At 35.7% G+C, this 23,339-nt stretch overlaps 3 protein-coding genes across 4 annotated transcripts; all 3 read right to left on the reverse strand.

The window, feature by feature from the left end:
• On the reverse strand, positions 1-4,302 carry LOC119799144 (troponin I, slow skeletal muscle-like). The gene is made up of 7 exons (XM_038308932.1): positions 4,198-4,302; positions 3,666-3,696; positions 3,365-3,407; positions 2,991-3,122; positions 2,816-2,905; positions 253-426; positions 1-176 (listed from the first exon to the last, which is right to left on the reverse strand). The coding sequence occupies exons 2-7, from the start codon at positions 3,674-3,676 to the stop codon at positions 87-89; spliced, it is 540 nt and encodes a 179-aa protein (XP_038164860.1). The 5' UTR covers positions 3,677-3,696; positions 4,198-4,302; the 3' UTR covers positions 1-86.
• An 8,030-nt stretch (positions 4,303-12,332) lies between these two features.
• On the reverse strand, positions 12,333-16,035 carry LOC119799143 (troponin I, cardiac muscle-like). The gene is made up of 8 exons (XM_038308930.1): positions 15,881-16,035; positions 15,265-15,286; positions 15,116-15,119; positions 14,989-15,030; positions 14,780-14,911; positions 14,451-14,540; positions 14,087-14,260; positions 12,333-12,502 (listed from the first exon to the last, which is right to left on the reverse strand). The coding sequence occupies exons 2-8, from the start codon at positions 15,273-15,275 to the stop codon at positions 12,416-12,418; spliced, it is 540 nt and encodes a 179-aa protein (XP_038164858.1). The 5' UTR covers positions 15,276-15,286; positions 15,881-16,035; the 3' UTR covers positions 12,333-12,415.
• Positions 16,036-16,691: 656 nt separating this feature from the next.
• Positions 16,692-22,275, reverse strand: LOC119799142 (troponin I, slow skeletal muscle-like). 2 transcript variants are annotated; one of them, XM_038308928.1, is made up of 8 exons: positions 22,102-22,275; positions 21,174-21,202; positions 19,728-19,731; positions 19,578-19,625; positions 17,293-17,424; positions 17,128-17,217; positions 16,874-17,044; positions 16,692-16,780 (listed from the first exon to the last, which is right to left on the reverse strand). In XM_038308928.1, exons 2-8 carry the CDS (start codon positions 21,182-21,184, stop codon positions 16,694-16,696), a joined length of 543 nt encoding a protein of 180 aa, XP_038164856.1. In that variant the 5' UTR covers positions 21,185-21,202; positions 22,102-22,275; the 3' UTR covers positions 16,692-16,693. The 2 variants fall into 2 exon arrangements, with proteins under 2 accessions (XP_038164856.1, XP_038164857.1); XM_038308929.1 differs by lacking the exon at positions 22,102-22,275 and adding an exon at positions 21,964-21,985.
• Between the last annotated feature and the right edge of the window lie 1,064 nt (positions 22,276-23,339).

Below are 23,339 nucleotides of genomic sequence, written 5' to 3' on the forward strand. Positions count from 1 at the left end.
TCACGTTATCCTAAGGTTTCTGTTACAGTAAACATTTAACCTTCTTTATTATTTGGAGAAAAACAATAACACTGAGTTTTCTTCCTTTAGTTGGCAGAAGCATCAAAAAGTTTCTTTCTGCCCTCCATCCCAGACATGGCCTCCACATTCTTACGCCAGTCAGTAACATCTTCCTTCTGTTGGAAAAAATTTTTTATAACCTTAAATATATTATTTTAGGAATTAAAGACACTTTAAAAAAATAATTTTCACCTTTTCTTCTTCCTTCTTGACAGTTTTGAGGTTTGCTTTGAAGTCGAATGACTCCTTGTGTTTGGAACCCAGCAGAACACTCAGCATTGCTTCTGCTGAGATCTTCACTCTCTTCAGCTGAGGCTTCTTGAACTTACTGTGAATCTCAGTAATCTTCAGTTTCATGTTTTCAATCTGCACAAGGAAACACATGATCATATCACCTTCATCAATCTACCTTATCAGTAGAGACCTGAACGCAGAGGCAGGCATGTTACTCTCTGTGATATTTGCCAATATATAATGTACAGGCAAGTGATGCCTTTAGATCCCTTTGGTTAGGCTCCAACTTCATAGACCTCTGTATTGCTGTACTCTAATTATATATCTGTGATCATAAATGTGCCACTTTCAGCTGATTTTAGGCATGAGGGCTGCAGTAAAATTGTGTGCAAAAGTTTTCAATTTAGAAACAAGTGGTTGTGTCTTTCTCAGCTGTTGTATTGACGGTTTAGCACAAGAAAGAGGTGAAGAAGGCAACATATGTTTAATTAGTTCAGCCCAGAGGGTTTCAGAAGCAACGTCTTCCTGAAAATGCACAACTGAAATGAATGAAGAATATCTTCACAATTTTCAGGTCTAGATTTAACTTTTTGATACCAGCTAAAGTTAAGAGCTGGAAATTCTATAACAGCTGTAAGTAGGTCTCTTTTATTGACGATTTAGCAAAAAACAAACAACCAACCTAAGAATTTTTTTTTTTCAAAATTAAAAGTGAAAAACACCATAAATATCCTTATGTAAACCGATACGGCACCTTAGATTATAGGAAGCGACATATTTACTTTAACTGCAGCAAATTAGGACTGAACGAATCTACGCATATTTCATTCACATTTTGAGTCGACCCCTGTGCCAAGAAGATCTGAAATTTTAGCACAATCTAGCCAATTTTGCCAAAACTGTGCCTTATGTGTTTATTAACTTTATAAAAGGGAATCTGGTTAAATAAACATTCCAGTTTCCACTATTATGATTCTTTAAATGGCAAAGCCTTAGGTCACCACATTTAAACTGAATCAGCAATTATGTTTGGAACAGTTTGGAAAGCTAACAGTTCATGAAGCATAGAAGTTACATATCTACTTCTTTCATAACTTTCATTATGTGTGAAACTGCAGTCTGGTTTCCAAGGATACCAGCCATAAGGGGCGGAGCAAGAATGTATCTGCCTGAATCCGAATACATCAGATCACTAAGGTCCTAGTAATAAGTGATGTCTAAATTGTGCCGGCAGTAAGAAAGGAGGTTGGAAAAGAAGCCTGAATTCTTTCCTATCATGGTTCTTTAGCATAGTGAGATTGTAAGATTCCTAACTAACACTTAGGAGCTATAAAGAATCCCATCATCCTTTACATAACAGCATTTATAAACACAGACACCTCAAAGAAATGAATAAAACTATATTATTTCTTTATGCTTACATGAAAATGAACATGACTTAATATGTTTATATAGGTCTAATGAAGGGCTTTGGCTATTTGTCTCATTTTTTTAGTTTCCTGTTTGGAGGGCTGCAGTCCCAATTTCACAAGCATAATTTATGTGTTTCGCCGCAGGAACAGTCTGGACCTCCTTTCCTATCCTCAATGATTCCTTACAGTTGATTCCATTAAGGTGAGGGAACAGGAGCTAGGATGCCACAACAATTTAATGTATTCAGATGGAGACTCTGTGTCCTGAAACATTTTTCTGAACTGCCAACCATGTTTGTTAGATTTTTTTATTTGCTTGTTCCCTGTGGAAATTGATAAAAAAAAAAAAAACAAGTATTTTTTGGGGAAAAAAATCAGTTAAGCATCATGTGTAAGAAACATTACAGCTTACTGCAAGAGATTCAGGAAAAAAAAATATTCTACCATGTTTGACCTACTTTGACAGATGGTGAGAGGTGAACTTTGCCCTCTCTGCCTGGTACTAGGTCCATTGGACTTATGGGGTTTTATACATTTAGACTGATGTGAGCTCTGCACTATAGAGACAGGCCTTCGCTTAAAGGGCACCTTTTCAGTTTTTGTCATTTTTCTACCAGCATTCAATCAAACTACTATAAAGTGTGCTCTCTTTCAGCATACCTAGAGACATTTTGCAAAAAGATGCATAAAAAAGTGTTTATGTTTCAAGAAGGTTTAAAAAGCCAAATGTTTTTTTTGTTATTATTATTGTACATTATTATACTTTTGTCATTACAGGTTTCATCTTGCAGTTAAACAAACGTCAAAAAGTTGGATTTTTTAAAGTAAAGATATTGACAACTAGTAAGTTATGTATTTCAGTGAATAGAATTAAACTAATGGCTTAATGCGCCTAGATTCCTCCCCAGGGAAATGATCAAAATCAGGAATAAAAAGAAGTATTTAGTGATTCCATTACTAATTACTAATTGTAGGCGGCTGAAATTAAAGAAAAAACTGAATGCTTTGGATAAAATCGATCCAAATATTTTGGTTATAAAGAAGCACTTTTTATACAAAAAAAAAATTAGCATTCCTTTTAGGTTGCTGCTCATTCCTAAAGACCGTACCTCCTTGTCATTTTTGGAAACCTTAAGGCCAACATCATAGCGTTCCTCATCTACAACATCGATCTTGTGGTGCAGTTCTTTGCATAGGTCCTTGAACAAGAACAACAATAGTGTAATATAGGTAATAATAAATAACCTTGAGCTTAAAATGAATGTACGAATCAGAGAGAAATGCCTGCAGTTCCTGTAGAGAAAGAGCAGCCAGATTCAGCGGAGGAAGTCTCTCCGCCAGAACAGCTTCTCTCTCCTTCTTCTGTTGCTCTTTTTCTTCCTGCAGCATCTGAGTGGCAACTGCCAAGAGCCTGATCTAAGAGGGAAGATATAACCATCTTTTATTTAGATTTTTTTAGGTTGTCTCACTAAACTATGAATATAAACTTCCCTTTTAGAACATGACCAACATTAACCTGTTTCTCTTACTGCACAGCTGTACACATTACTTTATAAAGGCTAGAGTAATAAAGGTAATCGTTGCACAAAATATACCTATTTAATAGATAATTACACAAAAGAACAAATAATATGAGATAAAATTTCTAAAAATCTTACTTTTAATCCCAGCCTTCTAGAAGAGGATATCTTAGATTTCTTTCTGTAATTCACACAGAAAGAACATTTATGACTTAATGTTTGTATCCCCTGTTGTCTGGAAAAATATCTACATCTATATTTATTTTATTATGGCCTTCAAGGACTAAGAGAAAAAATGTGCTGTAAATAATTTCCTGTTGCTGATACCAGTCTTTTGGGGGCTTTAATTAGCAAAAAATATAATTTTTAATATTTAAGCATCAAAATGCAGTTTTATTAATTGAACAAACAAAAACCCACAAATTGTAATACCACTTACCCATCTGACATGACTGCCTTAAATCACCACTCTAGAATTAGGAAAATAAAGGTATATCAGAAATAAATCCATTGCAAACCCCAACTCTGCTTCAGTTTATCATAATACCATCTGTATATTTTATAATGATTAATCTTAATAGCTAAATGCAAGCATTTCTATAAACTAATCCAAGGAATGCAAATGATTGTTCAGTGTAATCTGCGATGAATTGTAGATCTTTAAAACGTTTAGACAAGTTTGAAGTGAGTGCACTGAGGTGCAGAAACAGTGAAAGTGTTAATAAAACTGACGAGTTTCTCCATAATCGACAAAGCAAGGTGAGTGAAGAGATAATCCAGAGGCATGTGAGAACTCTCTGTTCAACCAGCTGCTAATGTTAAGCAATGAGGGACCTGAGAGGACAAAGATGCTGCTCTGACGTAATAAGGGGCCAAGCAGTCGCTGTTAGCTGCTATAAAATAAAGAGAAAAATACTCACACTCAGAACGAAACATTAATAACAGCAGAAAACACAACTTTATGTACTTACAGGCAGCAACACACCTCTTAGAAATATAACTGACTGTTTGCCTTGTCTCTCTAAAAGGCGATGGAAAATCATCACTCAGATTTATAGTGTCTCCTGTAAAATGGGGGCATATCTGTTTTACGGTCACTGTCTGTCCACCAGCAGCGACATTTACAGGGGTTCACAACAATGTTCAAGCTGCGAAGGGGGTCATAAAACCTGTACCTCGGGGTTCAGATATTTAAATATGCAAAGAAATTTCTATGAGATCTATTAGTGGATATAGCAGCGTATCCTTAGAGAGGCCCACAGTGAGGGTCAGACATACGTGACTAAGTGGTGCAGCTGGTAAGGCTGAAATTAAGATTTCATGATTAAGAGGAAGGAAAAAGTTATAGTTATATCATTCTTTTTTGCAAGGGATTTAGTTATAGAAAAATATAAGTATATTTCAATTCAATTCAATTCAATTCAGTTTATTTATATAGCGCCAAATTCACAACACATGTCATCTCAAGGCACTTTACAGTTCAACCAGATCATACAGTCAAATTGATACAAAGTTTTCTATCTAAGGAAAACCAGTTGATTGCATTGACTCATTGACTCAAATACAATCCCCCACACTAAGCATGCTTGTAGCGACAGTGGAGAGGAAAAACTCCCTTTTAACAGGAAGAAACCTCCAGCAGAACCAGGCTCAGTGTGAGCGGCCATCTGCCGAGGCCGACTGGGGTTCAAGGAGACAGAAGCAGAAATACAAAAAGCAGCTGTAAAAGGCGGCCCCGTCCAGGAAACACACAGCCAGGCAGACGAGCTCCAAGGCAGCTCCCATGCCAGAGGACGAAGAGAGCACATCCACTCAGTCACGGTCAGAGAAACAGGACCACACTGGAAAACAGGCCGATCTCCAACATCTATAAACAAGGGTGTTGATAGAAGCAGCACAGCTGATGTTTCTTTCCAGGATGACGTCACAGCCAAACAGGAACAGACGAGGCAAAGCTACTCTGAGGAAAAGCAGAGAGAGCAGAAGGTTAGAGATTGAACTAACAGATTCTGCAGAATAGGAGAACAGAGAGAGAATGAAGCAGAATGATGAAATGGGGGTCCCTATGTCCTCCAAAAGTCTAAGCCTATAGCAGCATAACTATAGAGATAGCTCAGGATAACCTGAGCCACCCTAACTATAAGCTTTATCAAAAAGGAAAGTTTTAAGCCTAGCCTTAAAAGTAGACAGGGTGTCTGCCTCACGGACTAAAACTGGTAGTTGGTTCCACAGGAGAGGAGCCTGATAACTAAAAGATCTGCCTCCCATTCTACTTTTAGAAATTCTAGGAACCACTAGTAAACCTGCAGATTGAGAGCGAAGTGCTCTGTTAGGAACATAAGGAACAATCAGATCTCTGATATAAGATGGAGCTTGGCCATTTAAGGCTTTATATGTGAGAAGGAGGATTTTAAATTCTATTCTTGATTTAACAGGAAGCCAATGAAGAGAAGCCAGGATAGGCGAGATATGATCTCTCTTTTTAATTTTCATTAGAACTCTGGCTGCAGCATTTTGGATCAGCTGAAGGCTTTTAACTACAGTTTGTGGACTTCCTGATAGTAAAGAATTACAATAGTCCAGCCTTGAAGTAACAAATGCATGGACTAGTTTCTCAGCATCACCCCTGGACAGGATATTTCTAATTTTTGCAATGTTCCTCAGATGAAAGAAGAGAATTCTAGAAACCTCTTTGATATGGGATTTAAATGACAGGTCCTGATCAAAAATTACACCAAGATTGTTTACTTTATTATCTGAAATCAGTTTAATCCCATCCAAATGAAGTGACTGGCTAATCAGTTTCTTTTTCAGAGACTCTGGTCCAAAGACTATAACTTCTGTTTTGTCTGCATTCAGAAGCAGAAAGTTAAGAGTCATCCAGGTTTTTATGTCTTCAAGACATGCCTGTAATCTATGTAATGGGTTAGCTTCATCTGGATTTATAGACAGATATAGCTGGGTATCATCAGCATAACAGTGGAAATTAATCCCATGCTGTCTAATAATTCTACCAATTGGGAGCATGTATAAAGTAAAGAGAATTGGTCCTAGCACTGATCCCTGTGGTACTCCACAGGTAACCTTTGAGCGTGTTGAAGATCTATCATTAACATGAACAAACTGAATTCGATCAGATAGATAAGATTTAAACCAGTCTAGTGCTGTTCCTTTAATTCCAACAAAATATTCAAGTCTTTCTAAAAGAATATTATGGTCAACTGTATCAAATGCAGCACTAAGATCCAACAGGACGAGCACAGATACAAGTCCATTATCTGAGGCCATGAGAATATCATTAGTGACTTTCACCAGAGCTGTTTCAGTGCTATGATGAGCTCTAAAGCCAGACTGAAACTCTTCAAAAAGTTCATTATGGTGGAAGTGATCGCAAACTTGTTTGGCAACTACTTTCTCAAGAATTTTGGATAAGAAAGGAAGATTGGATATAGGTCTATAATTGACCAAGTCATCTGGGTCAAGAGACGGTTTTTTAAGCAGAGGTTTAATTACAGCAACTTTAAAAGCTTTAGGTACATATCCCTGTAACAGAGATTAATCACATCTAAAATGGAGGAGGAGATCAAAGGGAATACCTCCTTAAATAACCTGGTTGGAACTGGATCTAACATACAAGTTGAAGGCTTAGATGAAGACAATAATTTTGCTAATTCAGAGAGTTCAACTGGATCAAAGCAGTCTAAACCCGGTTCAGATTCCATGACTACCTCAGGTACAATCGCGGATAGAGGAGTGCTTATGATCTTATTTTTAATAAGATCAATCTTATTTATAAAGAATCCCATAAAATCATTGCTGCTAAGAGCAGGTGGAATGGACGGTTCAACAGAGCTATGGCTCTGGGTGAGTTTGGCAACTGTATTAAAAAGAAATCTAGGATTATTCTTATTCTCCTCTATTAATGAGGAGAAGTATGCTGCTCTTGCTTTACAAAGGGTCCTCTTATACAGCAGTAAACCATTTTTCCAGACTAGGAAGGACTCTCGCAGGCCTGTGGAGCGATATTTTCTCTCCAGTTTCCTAGCATTTTGCTTCAAAGTACGCAGCTCTGCATTAAACCAAGGAGCAAGCTTTCTATTTTTAACGGTTTTCATTTTCAAAGGAGCTGCGTTGTCTAAGGCAATACGCAGAGAACTAGCAACCCCATCAACAAAAGCATCAACCTGTGAAGGGGAATAAGCTAAGCTTTTGCACTCTGCAGCACTGCTCAGTGACACAGAGGAGAGAGAAAGTGAAGCAGATTCTTTAAAATTTATAACTGCACTATCTGATAAAGATCTACTAAAATTGAACCTTCTTTTGGGGGAGGAGAACTCTGTTAAAGTAATCCTGAAGGTTATTAGAAAGTGGTCAGAGAGGACAGGGTTGTGAGGAAATACTGTTATTTCTTCACATTCTATGCCGTATGTCAGCACAAGATCCAAGCCCCTGGTTCTGCTGGAGGTTCAAGATTTCATAATTGTGATAGACCATCCCAGGTTATAAATTTATAGTAATCAGATTTTAATTTTAACTAAAGGTGGTGTTTTAATCCCACGTAATTAATTCCAACAAAATCCCACTAGTTTTTCCCCCTTAATATTACTTTTTCCTTATTTCATATCTTTGTTAGGAAAACAGACATATTCATGTGTTTATTGCAACCCTTCCACCAACCCCTTTCATCACCATTTTTACTTTTATTACTTACATATTTGTAATGGCATACTGTGTCAGTAGTCTTAACACGTTGTACAAGCTGAATTGAGGTAAGACAAGAGCCAAAGGTTGTTTCAGTGTTATTTTGGCCTGCAGAGGAACAAGGACAGCTGGTCTGCGAAGCTGAATGGTTTGTAAACTGAGCCAGTGTGAGGTCAGCTTGGTTTATGTTCTCATAAAAGGGCTACAAACCGTACACCCATGATAAGTTACATAAGACAACAAAAAATACCCAAACACAGTTTTTGGGTTGGATGTATATACACTGCTCAAAAAATAAAATAAAATAAACACATAAACAATACAATTGAATTTTAATCAAATCAGACTTCTGTGAATTTACACTGTCCTCTTAGGAAGCAACACTGATTATTTCAGATGCTGTTGTGCAAATGGAATATGCAACGGGTGGAAATTATTCGCAACTGGCAAGACACACTCAATAAAGGGGTGGTTCTGCAGGTGGGAACCACAGACCACTTCACAGCCCCTGTGATTTCTGGTTGATGTTTGGGTTGCAATATGCTGATGTAGGTTCTCAGTCATCCAGGTCATAGTCATTCCGTAAAAATTCAAAAAATATCCACTGGACTTAGTTTCCAACATTTGAAGACGTTTCGCCACCTCTCCAGGAAGCTTTGGTTACCGTTTGCATGTTTCCAAGCGATACAAGGCTTTGTCAATAGACTCAAACTCACTGCGGACATTTGAATTGAGAAAGCTTCCTAGAGAGGTGGCGAAACGTCTTCAAATCTTGAAAACCAAGTCCAGTGGATATTTTTTGAAGTTTGGGTTACTTTTCAATGTTGGTGGTGCTTTCACACTTGTTGTGTGATGGAATCTACATTCCACACAAGTCACTCAGGTAGTGCAGCTCATCCAGGATGGCACATCAATGCAAGCTGTGGCAAGAAGGTTTGTTGTGTCTGTCAGCGTAGTGTCCAGAGGCTGGAGGCACTACTAGGAGATAGGCTAGTACACCAGGAGATATGGAGGAGGCTGAAGGAGGGCAACAACCCAGCGAAAGGATCACTATCTCCACCTTTGTGCATAGAGGAACAGGAGGAGCACTGCCAGAACCCTGCAAGATGAGCTCCATCAGGCCACAAATGTGCATGTGTCTGGCTCCATGAGGATGGTATGAGGGTATGACTTAAACAGATTAGATTAGATTAGATGAGCTTTATTGATCTCACAGCGGAGAAATTCTCTGGTCACATATTGGCATAGTAAATAAAGAAGGTGCAAACAAGGAGGAAAAGGTGCATTAGGAATGAAAATAAAATAAAAATAAATAAAAAGAATAAGAATAAGAAATGATAAAAAATACAAGGGAGTAACACAGAGATTTGAGGTGACATATGTACAATCAGGATGGCTTATATACAGGTGGATTGACTTTTACATTAAAGTGTAGTAGGTAAAGAACAACGGTGAGGTAGTGGTATGACTATTATATTCACAGATGGGGGTTTTGCTCAGTGCCTAACATCATGCAGAACGATTGGGATTTTCCAGAGAACACCAGGATTGGCAAATTCACCACTGGCTCACTGTGCTCTTATGATGTAAGTAAGTTCACACTGAGCACATGTGACAGACTTGACAGACGGAGTCTCAGTTCATCTCTCTCAACTTGCCGTAGTTACTTTCGAGCGTAATGGGTGATCTCGCAATCGCTAGTTTGTTGGCTCTGCGCTGCCGTAGCGCAAGGATGTCTGCCTCCATGGCTGCAAGACCCGCTCCTATGTAATTATAAATAACGAATTCTAAGGCAACGCAAATATTAAGGTTAAGAGGCTGAGCTCGTAGATGATGATAAATAACATAGTTATGTATAATATATTACATTTCTGACTGTATATCCCTGTAATTTTTACACCCTGTAGCTTTAAATAAAGATTAACACTTAAATATCCTTAACACAGTTAAGAATATTTTCTGTAAATAATGTTATTTATTTTGTCTTATGCTTAAATGAAGAAGGGTAATACAACAGGGCATCCAGACTTGTAGTATTTATAATATTTCCACCCTTTGAGCTGGTTTATTTTGTCATGTTGCAACAACATTCAATACAATCTATTATGTTGTTTTTTTTTTTTTTTATCTAAATCAAGACACAGTAGTATAAACATAAAAATGAAATGACAGAGATATATAGTTTGGAAACAACATAACACGTAAAAATCTTCAAGGTTAGATGTGACTTTGTTATTTAGAGACCTCTATAAATTCAGCTGAACCAGCTGACGTCAGAAGTCTCTGCTGTAGTCTATCGGTGTTTTTAACCTCAGCAGAAGTGCAGCTGTTCTCTGGGCCTCAGAGGTTTATTACGGCACAGTTGTCATTATACAGCAGAAAGCTGTGGAGAGCTTAGAATATAGAACAGAGTTTCTAGGATTTTGAATTCAATCTTTGATCTTCAGAATTTATTATTCTAAAAACACAAAGTGTAAAAAGGCAGACCTCCCAAAACATGGTAAATGAACTATACTTATATTGAGCTTTTTCTAAGTCAGGAGACTTGATCAAAGTGCATTACACTACATTCAGTCATTCACCCATTCATGTACACACTCACACACTGATGGTAGCCACCTGACCACCATTGGTAGGCAATGCAGCTGAAGTGTCTTGCAGTTACAGGGTTACAGGGCGAACTCCTGCATCCGACACCACTGTTGCCCCACTTAACATGGCTAGTTATTCTTAATTGCCCTTAAACCCTCATATATCCTTTACTGAAACTAAAAATCTGAATTTAATGCAATGCATGTGACTGTCATAGTTATTATGGTTCTGTTTAGCTTTGTTTTGGACTTATGAGGACTTTTTCTGTACAGTGTACGGTATGCCCGTTTCCATGCTGCAGTGCAATCTGTCTCAGCTGCTTGCTTGCCTGTTCTGGTGGTTCTCCGGTCCACACGGCTTGTTGGTTCTGTCACCACCTACATCTCCTGGATCTCTGCTCATCCCTGCAAACCAGCACTTTCAACCAGGGTTCCTCAGCCAAGACTGTGACTGTTTGCCTGCTTCATCCGCCATTATTCACCCCTTCAATAAACCCTTTAAATGTAACTCTGTGTCTGTGAATATCAGGTTACAATCCAAAGAGCCATTTTTGACTTCCGTACAGCTAATAAAACTTCTCTAGAGCTGTCAGCTTTACATGGGCTTTGAAAAAGACAAAAGACAAATTTAAATTTCATATCTACCAGAGGAGATATGTTGTTTTTAAAGAACCACGGAATAATTTTTGATTTTAGGTTGTAAAATGAAAAAACAACAATAAATACATTTTTGATCGGTTGCTGAAATTTGTGAAAAACTATATTAAACATTTTCCCCAATTAAAAAAATTAATTATATATCTCTGCTATGTTCCTAATTGACTTATTTTGGAAATTCAATGCAATTGGTCAATGGAAAACCCAATGCTAAACTCTACATTTCTTAGTATATCTATATTTATTGTTTGCTCATTATCATTTGTAGCAGAGGTGATGAAGAGCCATGGATTGCAGACCCAGGTTAAGACTATCCACTGCTCTACAGACAGATAATTAAGAATATATAAAGACTCTTTTCTCTTCGCTTCTATGTTAATTGTAACTGTAAGAGCCAATTTGAGACAAATTCGTTTATAGTTTTAAGAAAGGTTAAAATATAACATTGACATTTTTTTGTTGTTAAGATTATAATTTAAGTTTAAAAACTCTAATGTTAAAAGCATAGAATATAGAAATGCAATTTGAAATGCATATTTGTGGGCTTCCTGCATGCTGTAATTGTATATGTGTTTTTTTTTTCTTTGCTTTTACGTACTGTACGTAAGGACTGAGGGGAAAACAGATATGCTGGAAGCAACGCAGTTTTTGACCGAGTTTATATTGTGTGAATGTGGATGTTCTCTTATTTTTGTTTTCTTTAAATAAACATCACAAGTTGAAAAACATTATCTGGAATTGCTCGCGTTTCAATACTTGTTGCTAGACTGTTTTTCCATGCGGTACAGAAGAAACTAAAGGAGCTGGAGTGGCGCTACAGTAACTTTGCTGCAGTGACGTTTAGGATTTGCATGGTTTGCAGGTGTGGTTTGCTTCTTCTTTTAGCCATCTCAGTGTTTGCTGAAAAGCATCCGTATGATTTTACGGCCATTTATATGAGCACCTATTTATTGGCATTCTTGTAAAATCTGCATAAGAATGAAAAATAAAAACATCAGCTTTTAGTTTTCACTAGATTTTATTAACATTAATATTTTCAGCCTTTTTATGATCAATGAAACAGTTACGGTGGACATATGAGCAGTTTGAAAGTCTTACAAGTGCAAGTAGTGCAAAAGATAACAGTGCAACGAAATCTAACACAAAACTTACTGTCATTTTTATTCACCAAAAATATGTAGTTCTTTTTCTTTTTCCCTGTAAAACTGCATTTATTCTCAAAATGTCCACGAATATAAATCTACGGGTTGGCATTGAAAAGCTTCTTCCTTCCTTCCATTCCCGACATGGCCTCCACGTTCTTCCTCCAGTCTGTCACTTCCTCCTTCTGATTAGGCAAAGAAAATAACTCTTAGCATTATTAACAACATTCAACTAACTATAAAACATACAGTCATGTGAACGTTAGGACACCCTATGATAGTATTCATTCTAAAATATTTGAACATAAAGATGTAAAACACATTTTCTTTTTCATCCACCTCTGACATTAACATCTGATATTCAAAATAACTGAAGACCCTCTGGCTGAGGCGGAACCTGCAGCTGCACCTGCTTCTAAACAAATTAATGTTACAAGGAGGGATGAACAGAAACTAAATACTCGGTTTCCTAGATCTAATTTCATTTTTTGGTTCGCTGTAAGTTTTAAAATGACTCTCCTCATTTTAGCTTGAAAGCTGCACATTGTTTTCCGCATAAGGCCTCAAGACTACTAGAATAATGTTGTTTGGAATTGAATCTATTAGTCTAAGACTGAATCTTTTGAAAATTAGACATAAGTAGTTTGTTTTTGTTTTTTTATTAAACATCAGTAGAAAATATATTAATACCAAATACAGAATTAAAGTAAAATAATCCAAACCCAGCTGTAAAGCACACAGTTAAAAAGACTATCATTTGGTGACGTTTTGGTAAAGCATAACTCTGATAGGCTCAACATCATAGAGATACCGACTAAATCTATTTATCAGAAGTAAACTTGAGGAAAAATGTCAGACTATAATAATAATAATACATTTTATCTGTAACGCACTTTACATTTGAATTGAAATCTCAAAGTGCTACAGTTCAAAAAAGGGAAAATTAAAACAAAGATTAAAAGACCAAAACATTAAAAACAGAGTAAAAGACAATCATTAAAATCAATACATTTGAAGGCATACGTAGCCTATTAAAAAAAATCTAAAAATCAGCAATTTACTGAAGAGGATTAGGACCACTGGAATAAAAAAAGTTAACTGATTTTTAAATTTTATTTCAGTTTAACATAGGAAAAAAGTCAGAATTCTGACTTTTTTTCTCAGAATTCTGACATTTTTTTTTCCAGAATTCTGACTTTAATCTCAGAATTCTGACTTTAATCTCAGAATTCTGACTTTTTTTTTCAGAATTCTGACTTTAATCTCAGAATTCTGACTGAATTCTGACAATATAAAAAGTCAGAATTCTGAGAAAAAAAGTCAGAATTCTGAGAAAAGTCAGAATTCTGAGAAAAAAGTCAGAATTCTGACTTTAATCTCAGAATTCTGAGAAAAAAGTCAGAATTCTGAGATTAAAGTCAGAATTCTGACTTTCTTCCCATACTATACTGAAATAAAATACAAAAAATCAGTTATTATTTTTTTTTTTTCAGTGGACCTAATCCTCTCCGTAGCAATTGAAAGCATTTCTAAAAAGGAAAGTTTTCAATCCTTTTCTAAAACAGTCCACCGTCTGTTGGGCCCTAAGGTGGTCTGGGAGCGCATTCCACAGACGGGGAGCTGCGGCTTCAAAGCATCTGTGTTAAAAGCTGTCTGTGTTAAAACTTATAATAAATTAAAAAAAAAAAATGAACTGAATCGTTGTTGTGGTATTCTGATCTTTTCATATAACAGAAAATATACTTTGTGGTTGGAGTTGAGGTATTTACCTTTTCCTCCTCTTTCTTCACAGTCTTCAGGTTGGCCTTAAAGTCCACAGACTCTTTAACCTTTGAGCCTAACAGAGCTCCCAGCATGGCGTCTGCAGAGATCTTCACTCTCTTGAGAGCAGGTCGCTTCATCTTACCCTTTAGCTCAAATACCTTCCGGTTTAGATCTTCAATCTATGGAAATATTCAAAAAGCAAACAATGATCTTTCCAACATTTCGCATTTAGTCAGCTGATACCAGACGGATAAGAAGTAAAATTAGATAATTATGCTGAGGTACTTATAATCAGTAAAATCTGAAGTAAGATTAAAAAAGATTCAATTGATATATGAATTAAATAAAACCAAAGGAATGAATCCAGACCTCCTTGATGTTTTTGGACACCTTAAGGTCAATGTCGTAGCGCTCCTCATCTGCCACATCTATCTTGCGGTGCAGATCTTTGCACAAAGCCTGCAGATAAACATACATAGATCAGTAACTTCTTTGAGCAAAATAATAGCCTAACATTCTTTTGTCTCATTGAACATAGAGCATCGTAATACAGCCTATGCTGCTTTAAGCATATTTCTAAATAGATACAAGAGGAAACCCGCTGATAAACACAAAAAGTGCCTTCTGTGTATCAAGAAATCAAATACTTTCTAACAACATTTGAAAACTTTAGAATACAAATTTTTACATAAGCTCACCTGAAGATCCTGAAGAGACAAACCAGAGAGCTCCAGAGGAGGAACTTTTTCCGTCAGAGTAATTTCTTTCTGCGCCTTCCTCTCCTCCTTCCACTTCTCCAACATTGCAGCTGCTGTTTTCAGCAGCTTGGTCTGTCATGTATAAAACATTTTAATGAAATAATCCCCGCATTTAAATAGAAAAGGCTCTTCAAAAGAGTAGAAGCTACCTTAAGAAAGAGTCTTCGAGATGCAGAGATCTTTGATTTTTTCTTAAAATGAAAATAAAACATGTATTTAGAAGAAAATGATTAATCAGGTTTCATATTAGCTGCAACAAATGTAGAAAAATCTTACCGGTCTGTGTTGGACATTATCAGATGAAATATATTAAAGAAAGGAGAGATTTAGTGCTGAAGATTTCAAATTTATTAAATATATGAATGCAATAATTTGTGAAAACATGATAAAATAAATTCAAGTGAATTGAAAAAGGTAGAACTTACGCCTCAGACATGTCTTTTGTTCCTGTTAAAAGATTGTATTTCCATCATTATGTTTTATATTCATTATATTTTACATAAACACAGCTTTCTTTTTTGTTAATATTGCATTTTTATCCATTTTTCTGCCATTACCATACATTTTATTCACATTAGATTTGCTCAGGCTATTCGTCCAGACCTTGGAACTGCAACATACCAACACTGAGCCTCTAAATTATTAACACTTCATGCCCAAGTGCTGTGGATAGTTGGGATGATATTCCTCTTTTAATCCTATTTGGACTCCCTCCAACTAGAAAGCAGTCCTTTTAAAATTTATATTCAGAATGATTTTTTTCTAAATATAAAAAATTAACATGGAGCAAGCTTTAAAAGCTAAACAAGTAAAAGAACAATAAAACTTGGCAATCGTTTGTTAAAAACTCACAAAACTAGCTAAAATACATCTTTTTGGTTTAAAATCATCATAGTTGCATTAATTATTTCTCTTTAATATGCAATCATAATCCAATAAAACTCATACTTTTTATAAGTATGATATCATACCAAGACACATGTATTTATATTATAAAACATAAGAACTATGCCAAATTATCATCACGGATGCAAAACGTACCTTTGCTTTAATCTCCACAGAAAAAGTGTTGGTATGATATGTCTCTGACTTTAAATGACCAGAACTAAACTCAAGTCTCAATTTTAATAGCTCCTATTGCCTTCTGTGAGTGGCCAACCAAAATAGCGTCTTCTGTCCTGACTGCCAGCAAACTGTATATCACTTCTCTCCCATCTCCCTATGCCAGGTTCACCTCTGCACTGTTGCACAAAGTAATCTCAGAGTGAGGAAGTTAGATGCTTTTTCCATTTCCCCCCCCCCCCATATGGTTGTTGATGTTGCTTTGAAAGAGGTAAGTACATAATTTTTGAACAGTAAGTGATCGTTGTGTCTTGAAACTTTAAATTGTGTGCAGTTATGGGTGACTAAGATTTAAAAAAAAAAAAGCTATATGGACTGTTGGTGGTGATGGAGGAAGGTTCTGTCTGTCTTAAATCTTTTAAAAACGAAAAATATTATAAAAAAAAAAAAGAGTGATGATTCATCCATTTGGTCAAGGTGATTTATTCAGCTTAACGTGTATTACAAATAGAGCAACAGCACCATCTTCTGTCCACTACAAACACTACACTTTCAAAGCATAAAACATTTTTTTAAATCCTTTTGCAAAATTGCATTAAATAGTAATTCAGTTAGCATCATTTACATTAAATCATAATTATTAATTGTTGCAATCACTTCATTTCAGCATGAAATTCATCCTTTTAAACAGTAATTTTGGTATAATTCAAAGAAATAAGCTCAACAAATGCAATCTGTAACGTCAGTATTTGGGAAATACAAGCAATAACTTTAAACTATGTGTGGTTTTTTTCATTGTCCTGCAGTGAAAAGCTTCTTCCTGCCCTCCATGCCAGACAGGGCCTCCACATTCTTACGCCAGTCAGTCACTTCTTCCTTCTGTTAGAATAAAAACAAAACAAAAATGCAAACGATGGTAAACAATTTAGTAAACTGTCCGTCTTTATATTTGAGCGGAATTTTCCTTTTTACCTTATCGTCTTCTTTTTTCACTGTCTTGAGGTTGGCTTTAAAGTCAGCCTTCTTGAGTTTGGAGGCATCCGTGTATGCACCCAGCACGTCATCTGTGGTTTTCTTTACCCTCTTCAGGCTGGGCTTCTTCATACCTTTCAACTCGATGATCTTCTGCTTCAGTGACACAATCTGTGCAAAAGATCCAGTTTATGAAAGATAACAACATCTCCATACATGACTGACATTTAAGCCCTGATTCAAATCTTTTGTACCTCATTTTCATTTTTGTTGACTTTAGCTTGCATGTCATAACGCAGCTCGTCAACAACATCAAGCTTCTGGTGCAACTCTTTGCAAAGATCCTGTAAAAATGAAAAGAACACGGTCGAAAGGATGTCAAGTAGTGATGCGTGACTTCTTATTTTCCTCTACAGTACCTGGAGCTCCTGGACTGAGAGGCCTGACAGCTTTAGAGGAGGAACACTCTCGTTCACAACTCTTTCCTTCTCCATTTCTTTTTCTTCATTTTCAGCAACCAGCATCAATTCTGCCTTCTTCAGTAGCTTGCCCTGAAACACAATGAAGCAGTAATCGAAAGCTGGTAGATATAATCAGGGTTTGCAATTATTTTTATATACATATAGGGCCCTAAAATTATATGTAGAACATTGTTGGTGAGATGCTATCAAACAAATGTTTTAGACATTATCTAAAACACTAATGATATTCTAGATGTGAACAGTTTATCTCAGTCAGGTGCAAGTCCCATTTTGCCTATCTGCTGACAGTTTTTCTATTTAGAGTAATTTAGAAAGTGTGTTTATTGCTTGTGATAAAATTAAATTACTAATTGGTAGTTAGGTTTAAATTTTGAAGACTAGAACTAACAGAAAATACCTTTTTTTCTGGGTCAGAAAAATGCTTTCTGGACATAGATTGCAGAAACCTAGATTTTGTCAAATTGTGGTGCATTTTTTAGCTTCAGACTTTCTTTGTTCAGAAGGCATTTTTCTTTTTGTTCTTGCATTTTTCTCAAGCCACATCAGTCTATGGAGAGTGACGAGTGCCCCAATAAATAAAGGAGTTAAAAAGTATTTATTGATACAGCATGTGTCATCAAATTATTTGGCAGGATTTGATCATTTAATGTGCTGCAACATTTACTTTACAGTAAAATGAAGAACAGGTAGAAGTTGTCTTATCTTGCTTAGTAAGAAGCAACCAATCAGATGTTCTTCAGTTCTAGTCCCGCCTCTTTGTGCAGGAGCTTAAATGTATTCATGTGTGCAATAAATACTTTTACTTCTTAATAAAAAGTATATATTTAATATATATTTATTTGTCAACGTAGTTATGTATTTATTTCCAATTTTTATGTATTTTTGACATATAATATTTATCTGATAAGTAATTTATTTATTGCATTGTGGCACTGCTCATCCTCCGTAATATACATGTTATAATTGTGGAGTTCATGGTGGCACCTCTGATGGTGAGGCTTAGCTGACCCTGCATCAGCAAAGCCTCTTAACATCACGACACTCACACCTCTGTGCTTTACAGTTCATATAAATTACTTTCTTTAAAAATCCAATACTTGTCTTATGCTAAACATATCCTCTGTTTAATAATAATGTGCATATCTGACCATTGATGTTTAGATAAATCTTTACAAAAAAACATTATTTCAGCAGGTTTTCAAAACTGAACCACCTCATCATATGTTTCTCTATAATTTTAGGCAATTTAAAGTAAATGAATATGGCAATATTACATTTTACAGAACATTTTTAAAAGGTCCTTTTTTTAAAAATTCATATTTTTTTATTTACTTATCCCATAGTTAGCATTAACATATTTTTAACATTTTCATTCTCAAATATAAAGAAAAATCAACATGAATATTTCTTAGTACTCATTACACATATCTGAACATGTGTAAAAAGGCTATTGTTGTTAAAAAATAAAATACAAATGTTGTCTTTTTTATATAGATAGTATTTTATTGTTTACTTTTTCTGTTTGGGATACATATTAGGATGAAGAATGTAACATACATATTGTCTTGTTAATTTTTTTCACACTTGATGATCTGGAGATGGAAGTTCAGTGCTCTATACTATGAATTATTCCAAGTAGTCACACTTTCTGAAATGATCAGAAAGTATTATTATCCCAAGGTAAGACCTGACGTCTGAAGTGCAGACAATGTCTTGATGTTGCAGGGTCAAATAGCTTATGAAACACTTTAGTTGATTGTGTAGCAGTAGCAGATATGTAGAATGTATAAAATGTTCCAGCTATGATGCACTATTAAACTAAGGTGGCCAAGAATAGCCTGAGATTCACCATGACATCTTCATTTGCATGAGTGCTCCATTGAAATGCAAGCCAGATTTAGAATAATGTGACAATAAAACTCCATAGTTATTCCAACAGCATGATTTGCACAGATTATAATACAATTTTGCAAGTTCTGGGCAATAGAATAGGCCAGGATTTGTAAAATTGGATGCACATAACTCTGCTGCACCTTTTCCACATAACTACTATAGCTGAAGCTAAAATAAATTCAGACAAGTAGCAAATACACAGACACTTTATACTGATTTCTTTTTTAAATGCATTTATCTCGATGCTATTTGTACACCTGAAATTAAATCAGTGCATCTGGTATCTGCTTAGGAAAACTACTTATGGGGTGTAGAGCTACACCACTTACTTTTATTAGCAGCCGACGTGTTGCTGCAAATTTTCTTTTTGGCTTTCTCTGTGGGAAAAAAAAACATGGTAATTTCTGCGTGATTTATCATGACTGGAATTTTTTATTGGAATTTTTGTGTGTTTTATTTTATATAACAGTTTGACTCACCGGGCTTTATCATCATGGAACAACAAAAAATAGAACAAGATAAACCAAAGATTATTTCCATCGAAAAATGACATATGAAACATGTAGTAAAACAATAATAATAATAATAAAAAAAAAACAGATGGCAAAAGTGGTGCTCAATTCACAGTGGGTCTCTAATATGGTTGTAACCCTTATTAAAGTATTAGAGGTTTGTGATGCAAAGAAACAGACAATGATTCACCATTTGAAAACCTGTCCCAAAAAATGCAAAACTTCTCCTGTAACAATTATAGTGAGGAAAACAATAAAAAGTCAGTATTTTGTTTTAGGACCTTGTATTTTTGTTTCAGCATTAAGTCTTCTTTGGTTTGTTTCTGCCAGCATGCCATATATTATTATAACTATTAGCTGTCTCTTCAGTGCAAGTTTCTGAAATTTATAGCATAAGTCTTTGCCATGGAGTCTACCCCCTAGTGGTGAATAGAGGTACTGTAGTGGGGGTCTAAAATTGTAGATTTGCTTTATTTTTTCACAAACAAATCAGATATTATCAACAATTTTGATTGAACCAGAAAATAAAAAAATTGTATTAGTTTTAGTTGGGTACCAAAAGCTTGTATTAGGACATGATGACTGTTATTTGTCTGGTATTTTTAAGTGAGAAGAAGTTATAAAACTTTTTAGCACCTCAACCTTCCCATACTTGAGTTCCAGCTTGGTTTAATCAGACCATAAAACATTTTTAGGGCAATTTTTATCAAAATATGTCAAAAAATGCAGGAGATTGTTGTAATATGCAGGTCTAAACTAATTCCTGTTGTTTTTTCCGGCAGCTTTGTTGGTATTTTTCCGATATTCTCATTAACTATTGTGAAAAATTCTTTTGTGACAACTGAAAATAGTTTTAGCTTAAAGAATCTTGTCATAATAATTCTGCATCTGATGTGTTCTTCAATGAAATGTTGCTCAAACAAATTGCAGTTTCTACTTTGAGTTTATTCCAATATTATGTTTTTTTCTCACATAATTTTTTATGTGAACTGAACAGAATATTGTATTGCATTTTAAAAAGGTTGTGGGTGCTTTGCAAAAGACCTTATTTTTTAGTTAAGACTCTGTATTTTATGCTGGTGAGGATTCTCAGTCATCCAGGTCATAGTCATTCTAAAAAAAGAAAATTAACTTTGTTTAATTTTCTTTTGTTTCCAAGTTTGAAGACATTTCGCTTCCCATCAAGGAAGCTTTTTCAATTCAAAATGTCAGGAATAGCGTTGAGTTTGAGGTTTAGATGGGCTACTGTATAAAACCTCAAACTCAACGCTATTCCTGACATTTTGAATTAAAAAAGCTTCCTGGATACAGGTTAAAACTTTTATTTATTGTGTGGCATACATTTGACAGCTTCTTATTTTATTTTATGCATAACAGTATGATGCATTGTGGAAAAACTATGGCATTACTCACCCCTCAGACATCACAGCAGCGTATCTTTCCTAAGAAGAAACAAACTGTTTAACCAATAATATTAACTTCACAACATTATTACTCAGTTGGAGCAGTTTCTAATGGTCCTGATGTTTTTGGTATTCCATGTGAGTTAACTTTTACTCAATTATTTAATCTCGGTCATCTTTAAAACATGTTTTTTCTTCTTATTTAGGTACTTCTTTTGTACACTTGTTAAAAAGCGCTGGGGTGGAGCCTGTTGCACAGCTATATTTGGCTACATTACAGCCATTCTTTCCTGAGTGCTGCATGCTTCTGTTGCTTTGATGACTCCAAACAAGGTACGAATGAACAACAATAAACTGAACTGCCCGAGCAACTAAATATATATTCTGTCACATTTTTTTTCTGTCTGTTCTTGTAAATTAAATTTCAGAAGTGAAGGCAAAGTTTCAGCAAAGAACAAAGTATTTAAGATCAGCTTGCTCTTTAGATAGTCTGCAGCTTGCCAACCATTTTATAAGCGTTAACCATTATCAGCTGACCTATCACTAACTAAAATTTTGTTAGTCTCATATTGCACTTGCTAACTTAGGCGATCAAGAATGTACCAAGAAGGTTGAGGTGAAAGTCAAGAGGAGGCTGCCATCTTCAAAAAGTCACATAAAGACCTTGACAAAAGTAACGACCTGGCCGTGCCTCACGAACATAAATACCAGAGCAGTGTAAGTTTCAGGGAATGCAGCCTTCATTATTTAAGCAAAGTTAGACTTCCCTTGACCCAGACAAATATTGTAGATCCTCTTACGTAGATGCCTGGGCTGCTGCCACTGCCTTAGCTCCATTATCACTGTCCTGCAATGCCAGTTGTAGATTTCCATGCAGAGTTCACAATAATCCTGACTTTTATTTGCTACTGATAAATGTCAATGATTGCTGCTCTTACCTTGACGGTGAGAGAAACAGGGACAGGCCAGCAGTTTAGCTCTAGGTCACGTAAAGGAAAAGCACTTTAAGATAAATAGTGAAAGTTGTATGTATTCAAAGCAATCATGCTATTGGCTCATTAAAATAGACCCCCATCCACCTGACAGTTCCCCACATCACAATACGCAATGCCTTTTTGATTTGCCCTCAACCCGTGACCCATTTATTTCATGTGATTGTCTCAACAAGGACACACCTCACACGTCTCTGCGATGACAGCTGAGCTCCTCTCTTTCCAGAAGCCATGAACTCGGAGCATGCGTTGCTTTTAAACGGCCTGGTGTTGCCGAGCAGAGGCCAGAGGACAGTTTGAAAGGCTTGTTGTTCTAAGGAAGCTTTTAATGTTGGTAATACAATATAAGGTACAGATGATTATTAATGTGAAGCAGTGGATGAAGACTGAAGCTGTTTATTAGTTAGCAGCATTAAATAAATTATATAAAGGTAATAAATAATGAATGAGGTCATGCTTATCCAGAAACCCTGCATTTATTTAACTGTATTATTGTTTATTTTATAACTGGTTATTACGTTTGATCCCCATTTGTATAGAGGGATACCATCCATAATTGCTATTCTAGAAGGGGTTCAAAAGACCTGCCTGTCTGTTGGCATGTAAACTGATAGATCTGACCTTAATGTGGGTTAGGACACAGGATAACCCTGAGAAAACCCGATAAGAATTAACACTACCACAGCTACATCTCTATCCTCTTTATTGAGCCTTGCAAAGTCATTTGCACCCACTGATTTTTATCACATCTGCCACTTTACAAATACAGAGTTCTTTTTTTGACCATAGGACAATCTTCAACAGAAAGTTGGTAAAAGATTTTCAAATGGACATTTTTGTCTTTTTATTTACTTTTATTATTTTGCATTCAGTCCCCCTGATCAAAGAATTTTTCAGATCGCCTTTGCTGCAATTAAAAATTGTCTCTATCCTTTTCTTTAGCTTGAATAAACACTTCTTGGCATCTATTTTCGAGTGGATTTAGGATTTAGGACCGAGGTTTGCTTAGTTTTGACCTCTGATTGTCAATTCTACTTTAGTTTTAATCCATCTTTAGTAGCCTATTTGTTAGCTGGTTTAGTTTAGTTTTTTTTTTGAAAATGCTTACCTTGAGCTTAGTTTTTATTAGTGTCAGTAATGCTTTTAGCCTTTTATGTAATATGACATACATACCAGGGAAAAGA

Source organism: Cyprinodon tularosa, unplaced genomic scaffold (genome assembly GCF_016077235.1).
Source record: "Cyprinodon tularosa strain WSP-4 unplaced genomic scaffold, ASM1607723v1 ctg65, whole genome shotgun sequence".
Lineage (NCBI taxonomy): Eukaryota > Metazoa > Chordata > Actinopteri > Cyprinodontiformes > Cyprinodontidae > Cyprinodon > Cyprinodon tularosa.

Bases quoted from the DNA above. Each gene is read 5' to 3' on its own strand.
- LOC119799142 (XM_038308928.1), bottom strand. The intron at 17,218-17,292 runs GTACTGTAGAGG...TCATTTTTACAG, and splicing joins TCTCAGTCCAGGAGCTCCAG to GATCTTTGCAAAGAGTTGCA. The intron at 16,781-16,873 runs GTAAAAAGGAAA...TTATTCTAACAG, and splicing joins TGAAAAAAGAAGACGATAAG to AAGGAAGAAGTGACTGACTG.
- LOC119799143 (XM_038308930.1), bottom strand. The intron at 14,541-14,779 runs GTGAGCTTATGT...GTTTATCTGCAG, and splicing joins TGTCTCTTCAGGATCTTCAG to GCTTTGTGCAAAGATCTGCA. The intron at 14,261-14,450 runs GTCTGGATTCAT...ATATTTCCATAG, and splicing joins TGTCCAAAAACATCAAGGAG to ATTGAAGATCTAAACCGGAA.
- LOC119799144 (XM_038308932.1), bottom strand. The intron at 3,123-3,364 runs GTAAGATTTTTA...CTTCCCTCTTAG, and splicing joins CTAGAAGGCTGGGATTAAAA to ATCAGGCTCTTGGCAGTTGC. The intron at 177-252 runs GTGAAAATTATT...TTTTTCCAACAG, and splicing joins TCAAGAAGGAAGAAGAAAAG to AAGGAAGATGTTACTGACTG.